This window comes from Phyllostomus hastatus, unplaced genomic scaffold, assembly GCF_019186645.2.
Source record: "Phyllostomus hastatus isolate PE091 unplaced genomic scaffold, TTU_PhHast_1.1 phas_contig_17, whole genome shotgun sequence".
Classification (NCBI taxonomy): Eukaryota; Metazoa; Chordata; class Mammalia; order Chiroptera; family Phyllostomidae; genus Phyllostomus; species Phyllostomus hastatus.
The window spans coordinates 33,401,050-33,413,659 of record NW_025333664.1 but is presented as its reverse complement, the minus strand read 5'-3'; the positions used below and the strand labels follow the sequence as shown (position 1 = coordinate 33,413,659).

The window sequence follows — 12,610 nt, the reverse complement described above, 5'->3', positions numbered from 1 at the left end:
GAAGGGTCTTGGGTTCAGAGTTCTGTACCTCTGCCCAGGTCTTTTCAGCAGGCCTTTTTTTTTTCTTTAGTCATTTTTATTTGCCTGTGTGGTATTCAGATTTTAAAGTTTATGATTTCCCTGAAGGAAGAAGGAATGACTGGGTCCCCTTTTCGCTTTCCTCATTCATCCAAGCATTATGGAAGCAAGATTAGCTTTGCTATGGGGAAATATTTGTTGTCAAACTGGTGTCTTTCTTGGTGGTTCATTAACCTTTGACTGTATTTAGACCTGACATCTTGGGAAGTCTTATAGAATCTAATCCAGAAGAATTGAAAAAAAAAAAAAAACACAAAGATTTAATTTCATTTTCTTTCAAATGCTTTCACAAAGAAATGAAGTAATTTTATAGAAATAATTCTGGGACTAGAACCTCCTGCCTTCATACTCCAAGGCCAGTGTTCTTTCTGGTACACCATGTTGAAGGTACATCTTTCATAGTACCCAGTGAGTTATTTTATTTCAGTGTTTGAAAATTGTATGAGGAAGTCTGGTATTTATAACAAATATTAAGATAGAGCTTTAGATTAGTTAGGAAAGTGCTGGTTTTTGTGGCTATCATGATGGTATCCGTCCTTTCTCAAATACAAACTTAATGGTAATGGCTCCTAGATAAAGTTGGTGCTGGGGGCCAGCTTGTAACTGGAGAAAATCTTGAGTTATGGCAAGATTGTGTGAATTAAGGGTGACCTGCCCTTCTAAATTATTAGAAGTTCAGATAGGATGATTGATTATGCAGAAGTATCTGTCTTGTACAACCAAGAGACAAAATTTCAATTTCTCATTCAGTGTAGAGATTTTAATTATTTTTTTTTCATACTAGAGGAGATTTACCCAAATTTTAGTTATTTGAGTAGTAGATTCTTTAGATTCTAGATTTTTGCCAGATCTGTCTACTACTTCTATTGTTTTCGTGACACCAGAAGAGTCGGTGTTTTTGCTGCCTGTCCCTAGTATAACCAATAACCAGAGATAAGGATTAAATCTTTATGGGTGCTTTATTCAGATGGCCAGTAATCTGAGAAGATGGTGGGCTATGTACCCTCAAAAACTGTCTTAACATCTTATCTTAAGCCTATTTTTTTATAAGAAGAAAGGGTAGGTAAGGGGTTTGGAAAAATGGTTAATTGGGTAAGAGTTGCAGTTGGCGGTAATTTTCCTACTACTTCTCATCTGTTCAGCAATTCTTTACATTATGGAGTTCCCTCGTTGGAACACAGTGGCCCAGATACCGTCTCTGTTGCTTGCAGACCCCCTGGATAACAAGGGTTGAATTGCTTGTTGACTTCCTGGAATCATGTGGTCATGTATTCCAGTTCCTGGAATAACAGCTTTCCATGTGCATTAATCACTGAAGCCTATCAACTAAGGCTGAAATCTTTTAACTCTTGAGTTTCCCTATCATACCTAATGTTAAAAAATGAAACACTTTGTTATCCTAAAGTTTTAAAAATGAAACTTTTCTTTTCTAAAATGGAATGCCAGTATCACTTGGGTGAAGAGAAAATAACTTTAAACCAGTGTAAAAAAAAACATTGTAATTAAATTTTAGTTAGAGACTGTTGAATATCAGTGGCATATATCCTAAGCCTACTTTTCCCTTGTTAAATAGAGGAATTACTGGAGACATATTGAGACTTTTTTCCCTATTCTAAGAGAAGGATTTATGTGTTAAAGCTATTAATGCTGTTATCCATACACTAAAATGATCTATTTTGCAATAGTGTCCCATTCTTTGGGAAATGTGAAAGATTGGGGCTTAAGATCTAAGATGACAGACCTGAAATCAGATCTATTAAAGGACCGTAAAGAGAGGGCTATTAAATATTGGCACAATTTCTATGAAGTTCTTAGAATTTGGGTGTATTATGGGATTAGAATTTGGGTGTATTATGGATTAGAATTTGGGTGTATTATGGATTCCTGTTGCTTGGGCATCTTTTCTGTGCTCTTGAATCCCTTAACCACAGCTTTTTGGCCAGTTCCTTCTCTGCCTTGAGAAAGGAGAATTTCGTTTGTGTCAGTCTTCAGCCTCACAGGAGAAGCCATGAGGCTTAGAATTGTAGTTCTTAACCTTCCTTTCCTTGTTCTCCTATGCGGCTTTGGGGCTTGGGTGGAGATAAGATGGGGTGGGGTGGGATGGGGTTCAAAACTTTGATTAGAAGCCTAATTATCACATAAGTTTAAGGACTCTTGGTTTCTTTCTTATTTAGATCGTTCTCCAATCTGTACCTAAGCAAGTATTAACCTGTTTAGGGAAATAAATTTCAGAGCCATTCTCTTGAGGAAGTTGCTGGGTATTTGATTAAGAGCCTGGGACCAACAGAATTTCTAATAGGCAGTCATGCATATACAATCACTAACTATTTTTTAAAGATTATTTATTTATTTATTTATTTTTAGAGAGGGGAAGGGAGGGAGAAAGAGAGAGAAACATCAATGTGTGTGGTTTCCTCTCACGTGGCCCCCACTGGGGACCTGGCCCGCAACCCAGGCATGTGCCCTGACTGGGAATCGAATCTACGATGCTTTGGTTTGCAGCCTGCGCTCAATCCACTGAGCTACACCAGCCAGGGCTACAATCACTAACTTTTCAGAGACACTCTGAGTTTAAATTCTAGGAGTAAGAGTATGTAAAGGTTTGGGTAGGAGTGATAATATTGGTGGTGGTTGTGGATAGGTGGGGTTTAACACCCCTCAACTTTAAATGTTATTTAGAAACTAGCTAGTTTTGTGATGTTAGTTTTAAGAATTTTGGATTCCCAAATGGCAGGTGCTTTCTGAAGGTCAACAGAGAAGAATTTGAAGGGACTCTTTTTCCCTGACACTGCCTGTGTTATCAACTCCACACCAAAAAACTCCTATCTTTGGAGAGAGGTTTTTCCAAAGGGGGAAAGATGACCTTGGTGAAGCTTCTTTGGGGACATGTGCTATTTCTAATGCCGCTTCCAGGAAAATAGCTTTTGAAAAAGAAGATAAGGCATGGAATTAACAAGGCATATGGTGGAGAAAGAAGTTATTAGATTTTTAAAACTCTATACAGTTAAGACAGTAGTTTTATTGTCACTAGGGAGCATCAGATTGTATGAACTATTTATATAAGCAAGGTCCCTGACATTTTAATGAATATTAATAATTGGTTGGTTTGTTCCACTACAGGTGCAGGTTATCATTCTGAATCCAAAGCCAAGGAATATAAACATGTATGTAAACGAGCTTGTCAGAAGGTATGATACAAACATTTCAGTTTTGACCATAAAGCAGCTTTACCTTGAAATTCAAAATTTTAAGGTTTTATTTATAAGATGATCTTTAGCTTGGACCATAAAATAATTTTGCTCATGTTTGTGAGGTCTTTTTTGTTTTGTTTTGTGTTTTTTTTAAATCTTCAAATCATGCTTAGATCTTTCCCAGATTAAAGTCTGTATTTTTGGGATCATGGGTACATAATCATATATCTTTTAATCTTTGCAAAGGCGTTGAGCTCTGTAGGAAATAGCTCAAAGGCAGTCAGTGTGTCTTTCAGTGAAGGAAGAAAAAAAACTAACAAATGAAAATGGGTGCTTTTCTTTAGGAGATTATCATGTATATTTTCCTTCTGTTTTTCATTACGTAGTTTGTATCATAGAAATTCATTGTCATTCCTGAAGTTAGCTTTGCCCTTGTACTCAGTTGTGCTTTTTTTCTCCTTGGTTCTTGAGGTTTTGTTAAATTGTTGAATACTTAATGTGGAATCAAGAATGGAATCAGAACAAATATTGTTTGTTTTTATTTTGATCCTGACTATGTACTTTTGTAGGCAAACCTTTCATTTACTTTTATTTAAATAGAATGTTAATTGGATATTGTATATTATGTAATTGAGTCTCTCAGCTATTTTGATTTATGTTTAATACTTATAAAAGAAAGATTGTATTTTATTAAAAATACAAATTTTTCTTATGAATGAAATCCCATAAAAAATAAATAAGAATATTTTGTTATAGGGATATTTAAAATAATTTATAATAAAGTTAAAAGTTCTCTAAGCTCTTTTACACTTTTTATCTTATTTTTTAAAGTGTGAAATCTTTTCATTATCTGAAAAGAATGTTTTGCTTATATAGAACTACTATAGTCCTAGAAACCTAATTCATTTAGAGTATGTAATCAACCTCCTCAATTTATACAATGAATGTGCTTCTTAAAAGTTTAATAGAATTCTCTTTTTGAGCTTTCTCTTTATTGACTAATTTGGAGCTTTCATAGTTCACTTAGAAATCATTCTTCCTTCTTTCTTTCATGTCTTAAATTATACTCAAGAAGCAGGGTGATTTTTATAGACCTTTACTCTCTGTAGTTTATATTACAAAAGAATGTGATTTGTTTATCTCACTATAAAATCTATTATAGTATCAAAAATGCTTTAGTTAAATGTATGTTTCCATCTAAGGATTCTGAAATGCCTCTGTGATTGGGCATCACTACTTTTTTATAGTTAGGGGTGGGGAGAATAGGAACAGTGGGAAGAGAATTTAGCTTAGTCTGAGATTTAATTATCTATCTAAAATATGAATTGTCAGGATATTTAAACCAAACTGAATTCATATACTGTCTATGGCTATTTGAGTTGCCTTGTGATGAATGAAATCCTTTCACTTAATAAAATTCTTAGTGCTTTGCATTTAGTGGCTAGATTTTTTTACATTGCCTTAATTTGAATAATATTAAGGGAACTGTGTCATAAATTATTATGAATGTAAATACATTGTTTTAAATGATTGTTTTGAATCTAAATACTTTATATCTTGAAGTATAGAATGGCAATAGCGATCAATTTTTATTAATTCTAAGTGTCTCTTACACTTGTTTAAGTCTTTGGAAAGTTCTTGTGTATGTTTGAGCAGTTGTGGTTTTACAATGAATAATCTTTCCTCTTGGTTTCATAGGCAATTGAAAAGCTACAGTCTGGCGCTCTTGCGACAGATGCAGTGACTGCAGCTCTGGTGGAACTTGAGGTATTTCTTTTCTCTGTGTTTTATTTAAAATATTTGTGAATGTGTTTGTTATTCTTAAATGTCATGACACTACTAAGTTAGTCAACCCTCAATTATGGGACCAGTGTTTACCAACAATATTAACAAAGTTGTGAAGAAGCCTGTGACATTGTTAGGTTGTTTTTATTGGAGAGTTCTCTGAGTAATACAAAAAACTGGTTAAATTCCTTTTTCCCCCTGTTTTGTGAGACTCGTGAATATAAAAGTTACTGGTTACTTAACATTACTGGATACTTAAATTTCCTTCATATTTTTAGTAGGAAAATTCCTGAAATTAGCACTCCCCAAAGGAATATATGTTTAGAAAACAAAAAGTTCCAACTGTTTAGATATTTCTAAAGTGGAAGGTAAAGTTTCCTTAACAACTTAATAGTTTGATATAAATTCTGAAGCTATGCTCTGTGAAGCATGTCTTGTCCATTGTGGTTGTTCAGTTGGTCTGCAGTGAACTGCAGACAGTGAGGAATTCAGTGGGGAGGTCTCAAGTTTGTCGTAATTCTTTGTACTTCAGAGTGAGGGTCTCTTAGTTCTCTTAGTGTGGAACTTTGGTGATGAGTTTGTCCAGGGGATATGGATGCCTCAGAAGACTGACTTCTGCTCAAACTTAGAGAAGGCAGATATGTATAAGTCAGTTTAGAGGATTATAGTGAACAGTTTTTTGGTTGAGAAGACTATTTGGGGAATCAAATTAAGAAAAGAAGATAAAATAATGCTGAGTTTGAGGGAAAATGGGGTAGTTAGAGTAGAATTTCCCAAATTGATGGGATTGTTGCCCTTGTGTTTAGGCTCTCTTATCAGGGTACGTACCCTGTCATGCCAGGCCTTGCTTTTCTCTGTGAAAATTGCCCAGGATTTTGCCAAAAATCATAGTTGTTTTTTGTTTATTCCCCTACTTCATTGTGGAGTTGTACTTTTGATCATGCTTTACAGATTTTAATCTCTCCTGTTAATACTTTCAGCTTGGTCTTAGTTAAGGATCAGTTCTATTGGAGTTTGATCTCAGGGGCATCTGATTTGAGATTATGTGGTCCCCTTCTGTTGTGACTGACACCAGTCATTAGTCATGTGCCCCTGGGCACCTCATAGCATCTCCTTGATCCAGTTTTTCCATTCATAATATGTGGATAATAATGCCTGCTTTACGGAGTTGTGAAGATTAACTGAGTTAACATAACAGTTCCTTAGAACAGTGTGTGGTACATGGTAAGCACTTCATAACTGTTAGCAATTATTAATATTATGAGGTACTTTGGAATTTATATATGTATGAGGTTGATTACTTATGGTAACTAGTAATGACAAGTTTTATAATGTCAAAAAGGTTAATTATATATTATGGATAAAAGGAGAAAAGAAATGCAAGAAAGAAGATTAATGTATACTTAGCACCAAATTGTACCTTTACTCAGCACATACACATAAGGAAAGCTTCACCTAATTTAATTCAGTTGTTAATTGCAAATTACTTTCCTTTGTGCAGAAAATGATGTCCTGAGATTACCTGACATACCAGTGCAAGGAGTCACTGTGGGTCTGGGGAAAGAAGGTTAATACTTACCTGGGGGATATACTATGACAATTATGAATACAAAATTAAGTAAAATTAAGTTTTCCTTTTTCTTTTCATTTTAGAATAACTTTTAATCTCCCCAAATCATACTTATATCAAGTTGAATATTTTATTATATTTTTCCCCAGTGATGTGTCAATCCTATTTTTAAAAGTTTGCTTATTTATACTTAAAAATACCATTTAGAATGTGTTACATGTAAGTGAATTTTATAATTTTGAATTATGACCTGTGGTTTTTGACTGTGAATATGAAGGATTTTGTTTTTAAACAAATGTGTTCTCTTATTTTTGATTGTTATATGGGTAATGGTAGCATGGAATACTGTCCTGAGTGAAGGTAGTATACTTTCCCCCTTATAATTATTACATTTGAGGAAGAATTTCAATGAATTATCTTTAAAAATTCATTTTTATGTGGAATTTTTGATTGAAATATATTTTAGTAGCTTAAAGGCTAAGGCTACCCTGGAAGAATATTTATCTTAAGAATTATGTTGGAAGTCATGCTTATAGTGCCCTCTGCAGTTCAGTCACCTTGCATGATAACAGTGTGAGGTTTTCAAATAGAGTTTGCTTGAAATATTATAATAGTTGGGTCAATGGAAAGATATATGAAAATCAGAGTCTAATATTTTCTGTACTTCAGGAAATATAAGCAACAATATTGAGTCCTTTTAATTCACTGAAGTCCTACCGAGTCTGATTTACACTGTTCTATTTATTGAGAATAACTGTTTATCTTTAATTTTGATCAGTCTATTCAGTAGTATCCTAATTCAATCTGTTCAGTGTTGTTCTACATATTGATTAGATATGAGCCATCATACCATTTCTTTCAACTTCGAGATATACTTTTTGGCTAAAACAAAACTACTTTTAAAACTTGCCTGTTACATTATTACTTAGATAGATAGCAAAAGTTGGTTTGAATTCCTTGAACTTTACTAACTGAATTGAAATGACTGAAATGGTTTAATGGTCCCCGTTGGCTAGAAGGGCCTTGTATTTTGAAAAATATGAAAATATGCACTTACTGAAATAGTAAAAAGTTCACTATTCTCAACTTGGTGTCATAGAGGAGGAAGAGACAAAGTGAAAGAAAAGTAAGTTTATTTATATATACATGACATACAACCAAAAATGATGTACCTAGGTGGCCTATATACTTAATATACTCCACCTAGACACTTCATTGTTCAGCTTTTCTTGGAAACCTTGTATAGTTTTATATGTCTCATCTACCAATACAGACAAAGTGGTGTTTTCCTAAGTCTACCACTTCTGGACACCAGAGTGGGTGTTTCTTTCATTTAAATAAGGGAGGTAGGGCCAAGTACGTAAGTTCCTGCCTATTAAACTGACAAGCTTCTCCCTTCAGGGTTTTGGATGGAAAATGACCACTCTTGTAGGAGAGGTGTTTTGCAGTGTGGAAATGAAAGTATGACCCCAAAGTGCGTTTTGTTTCTTTTCAAAATGTGAGAAAGGAAATAGAAAGGTCAGTTTATATCAGTAGATCATATTTTAATAATTTATTAAGTTGATTTGGTCTCATTGTTTCATTTAGCTATTTATAGCTTTTTTGAGATTATGAATAACTGATGGGAAGGTGACTTATATCCATTGACCAGTACAACCCTGATTTCACAGAGAAGATAAATATTGTGAAACAATTTGATCTTCATAACTAGGGCTCTGCATTTGGAAGACAGTTGTTTTGATGACTGCTTTTGAAATAGTTTTGGTTAAGGTAATGACAGTGAGTTTTAAATTCTAAAGGTCATTTTGGCCATTTTACATGGTAGAACTTCTGGTATGAATTTCTTCTTTGAGGAAATTGGATATAGATCTGGGTGAGGCATGATGCCACTGCTACAGTAGAAAGTGTTTCAAAGATTCTGATAGAAAATGGACTAGTATTCATGAAATAATTACTGAAGCTCCCTTTGCATATTGATTTTTTTAAAAAAAAGTACTAAGACCTGGTTAAAAAGTTCTAATAAGGAATAATAGATTAAATATGGATGACAAACTTTTAGAGATTGTTTGTAGTCTTGTGTTAGAAAGTGGATAAATCTGGCTGCGATTTCAAAGATCTTGATGTAGCTAGCCTTTGGGAGATTTTGGTTAATTCATTTTGAAAACTAGTTATTTTGGTAGGTAGAACAGTCTATTAAAGATAGTGATAGGTATAGATTTTACATTTCATACAGTGAAAGGCAAATTGCATAGTCTCCTTTATTAAACTATATTTTGTTGAATTTATGTTATTGTAAGTGGAGCCTATAGTTCTTTTGTTGACTTGATTCATCCTTAAAGGCTCCTTATGGTCAGGGGAGAGAGTAATTCATGGTTAAAACTAGTTTATTATACAAAATCTTTAGCATTTAATGAGCAGATTCTATTTGGCATCAGTTTTTATATGTCTTCTAATAGCAATACGTTGTCTTTGGATCTCTATGTAATTCAATATAATGCTTACTTATAAACCTTAGGAAAATCCTCTAAGAAGTAACTATTTATCCAGATAGCTGATAGTTTGGGGTATAAGAGAAAAAATTTAGGTATTGCACTATTATACATTTATATTATTATAAGTAATGTTGTTACACATTTTTCTGTGTCTCTTATATCCAGAGCCAGCTCTGCATGCATTTCTGTTTCTGTTAAAGGTAGGAATCTTCAGAATGTCATCACTGCTGAGAAGTCAGTTGTTGGTGGACCATAGCCAGGTGCCTGTGTGCAAGAGCAGGATTAGGCTACACCCTTTTTCCTTGGTTATATACTTCTGGCTGGAATTGTTTGTGTGCCTCAGAGGGGGAGAGAGAGAGCACTTAAGGCCTGCTAGTCCTTGAACTGCTTAGTGGTCATGGAGATGATGTGGTTTGTTGCTAGCATATGTGGGCATATCTAGGTTGGAAGGGAACATTGGGAAGGGCTGATATGACTTCCTTTCTTTCAACAAAGCTATAGCAAGTTCATTTGTGGGATTTCTTTGTGAGTAAATTCTTAACCACTACCTGTTCCTTAGCTCACTTAAGTGTTTGGTTTCTATTGTAGAAAGTAGGGGCATCTGCTTTATAGTTATTTCTGTTTATTTGGGAGGTTAAAAAACTACTTAAATTAATGAATATCCACACTGTCTGCACTTTTTTTTTCTTTTGCAGAAATCATTTTTTCATAATCAAAGGGTAGCTGAGTATTTCGGTGGTTCCTTGTTTCCTTCTTCCCCCCTCGCCTCTCCCCCCATGGGGCTGAACACAATGGAAAAGGACAGCTTGATGTGTTTAGCTCACAAGTGCCCGTTAATCAAAATGTGACTGATGAGTCTAATTTTAGATCTCATTTTTCTCTTCTGTGGGTAATATCTTTTATTCTCTGTAATGGGAAGAGGTCCTATTTTTATGTATGTGAAGTAAAGAGTTTTGCCTTTTTTCTTTTTTTACTTAAAATGTTTTCACTGCATGAAATTTGAGTTTTGATTTTAGATGCTTTTTTTTTTCAACTTGGTACCATTGATTATTTTATTCAAAGACCCTGTTTTGCTGTCTGTTTAGCAGTATTTCCAGTGGTGCTTCAGTATTTCTGTGTATTCCAGCTATTTATAGAGTCTTTATGTTTCTCTGCATTTTTTGTTTTATTTTTTGAGGTGTACACACACAGTTACACTTCATGGAGTTGCATCCAGCCAAGTATCCATGTTCTTCTTGTGAAGAGGCAGAGAAAATCACCTCTCCCAAGAATTTCCACCTTCTGACCAAGGGAAATGTATCCTGAAGAGCTGTACGCAGATGGAGGCAACTTGTTTGCTTGTTCTGCTTCTAGAGCATTCATTTAATTAGAAGACAGGCTGTGGGTGGCCATGTGCAGACAAAGAAGCACCAGACAGAGCCCAGTTAGCCTGGGACAGTAAAAGTAAGTTACGCTCTTTTTAAAACACTTTTGAGTACTAATGCTAATTCTTGCCTTTCATACTAAGGGGCAATTTGTAACTTACTGTTTGTGTTTACACATTAGGTACATCTGTTCTTTTTCTGAGACCATAGAAATTAAACATGCTCCCTAGCACAAAGTACCTGCTTAATGGAAAAGCAGTGAATTTTTTTCTTTCAATTTTTTTAGACTAAAAAGAAAACTGAATCAATTATTAGATTCTAGATTAATTTTACAGTGCCTCAACACTGTATATTAGTTTTTGACCAGGTCAAAACACTTAAGTACAGAGCCTGTTATATTTTACTTTGTACTGATTGCTCCCTTTCCTAGCCATTTCTTGATGAACTATGTTCATCTTGACTGAGTCTGTTAGAAGATGTGCTCTAAGACCAGACTTAGTAGTGTGAGCCCTTATTTTGCTCTAGGAGTTTTTGCTCTCTGAGCATATATTACGTTTTGGATTTCAGTTTTGAACTACTTAAGGTACATTTGTTAGTATGGTGGAGTTGGTGGTAATCCTGTGTTTTAGCAATGAGGAAGGAATTTAGACTTTTGGATTAAGTGTAAAATATCTTCTTGTCATATATTAATAGAGATATTAGATTCATTGGCAGTTGAAGTTATAGTGTTGTGATTGTTGAAGCATATTGTATGTGTGTGTGTATATGTGTTTGGATCCATATCATTTGGGGCATCAATTTTATAATCTATTTTTTTCTTTTTTTCTTTTGGTAATGAAGAGACTATGCTGAGAAGAGTTTTCTATTGATGTCAAGAAGGTCAATCTGAAAGACTGTCTTTAGATTTTAAGTTTTTGTCCGTCTCTCAAACCCAGGATCTAGAAAGGAATGAGAAAGTGATATAATTTTTAGAAATCCTATCAAGATCATATCTTACTCCAGAGCAGAATTAAACCTTTTTTTTTTTAAATTCATTCTCACTTTTTCTTTATCACCTGATTTTTTGGGGGGTAGCAGGCTTTACCTAAGTGTTAGAATATTGAAGGATTGCATCTCACTATAGCAGAACAAAAAGCTTAACATTGAATTGTAAGCCTTGGCCATTCCAGCTGTCAGAGAGTTTCAACTGGCAGTCATTTTTACTCAGGGTCCAGCCTCCTGCATGGTGTACACATTTACTGACAGTTCATGACATGTATATACTGTAACACGGGGCTTCAACACTGTAACACTTAAACTGGACTCCTCAGAAAATTCAGAGTAAAGAATTTATGTTTTCCTCTCTTGGAATATGTGCAGATGTTAACATTTTCTAGTGGGTTGGAAATCTTTTTAGTAAAAAGAAAAGCATAGTTACTACTTATAAGTTGTTAGTAAATCTCCCTATCCCCCATTCTGACCATGCGTGTACTTACCTCATGATGGAAGGATGGTTTAAATTATTTTAATCCCATGGTCTATTAGGGTTTTTTTGAGTGATGTTTTCATATTATTGTCAACATTGTTAAAAGGTATAATTATTTAAGTTGAAGGGAAATGTAAGTGGATGCCAAACTTGGCTTTACTGGAGAAACAGCTATATTTGTCTTTTCTATGGTAGCTCATGTGGAAAGGACAGTTTTGGGTACTGTGTGTGTTAAGCTCTTCCTGGACATCATAAAGAATCCAACTAAAATAAAGTTTAAAACTATTTCAGATGTACAGGTCTATTGAAGCCAATATTCTATTTTAGTGATTTGTGTTATATCTGACAAGTAACTGTATAAGATTCTGTGGCTTTCAATTAAAAAAATGAAAATAAACTGCTGTGATGTCATTTTTCTGCTTAATTATATTTATTTGAAAATTAGGCAGGTTAATAATAGAAAGTAGATAAAGACAAATGTGCAGTGCTTTTTTTTATTAAACCATTTTAAATAATAAATTAGAGAAAAACACTGTTCCATTTTGACAGACTATTGTATACCAGATCAACAAATGCTCTGTTGAACAAATTATCAACATTTGTTGCCTTTATTCTGACTTTCCAGAAGAGCTTGGATGCTTCAAGAAGTAAAAATCTTAGTTCCT

The 12,610-nt window shown here is 34.2% G+C and overlaps 1 protein-coding gene across 7 annotated transcripts in view; it reads left to right on the top strand.

Moving 5' to 3' along the window:
- Positions 1-12,610, top strand: part of TASP1 (taspase 1) — a 295,111-nt gene that overhangs the window by 10,848 nt on the left and 271,653 nt on the right. For 6 of the 7 annotated variants that reach the window (XR_006785060.1, XM_045833625.1, XM_045833624.1 and 3 more), the window contains exons 3-4: positions 3,199-3,266; positions 4,968-5,036. Coding sequence is in view for 5 of the 7 variants with exons in the window: in XM_045833625.1 (XP_045689581.1) it covers positions 3,199-3,266; positions 4,968-5,036 (137 nt within the window). In the remaining 2 variants the exon portion in view is untranslated. Of the gene's footprint in view, positions 1-3,198; positions 3,267-4,967; positions 5,037-10,293; positions 10,560-12,610 lie in introns of those variants that run through there. The other variant, XM_045833627.1, reaches the window with a different exon arrangement.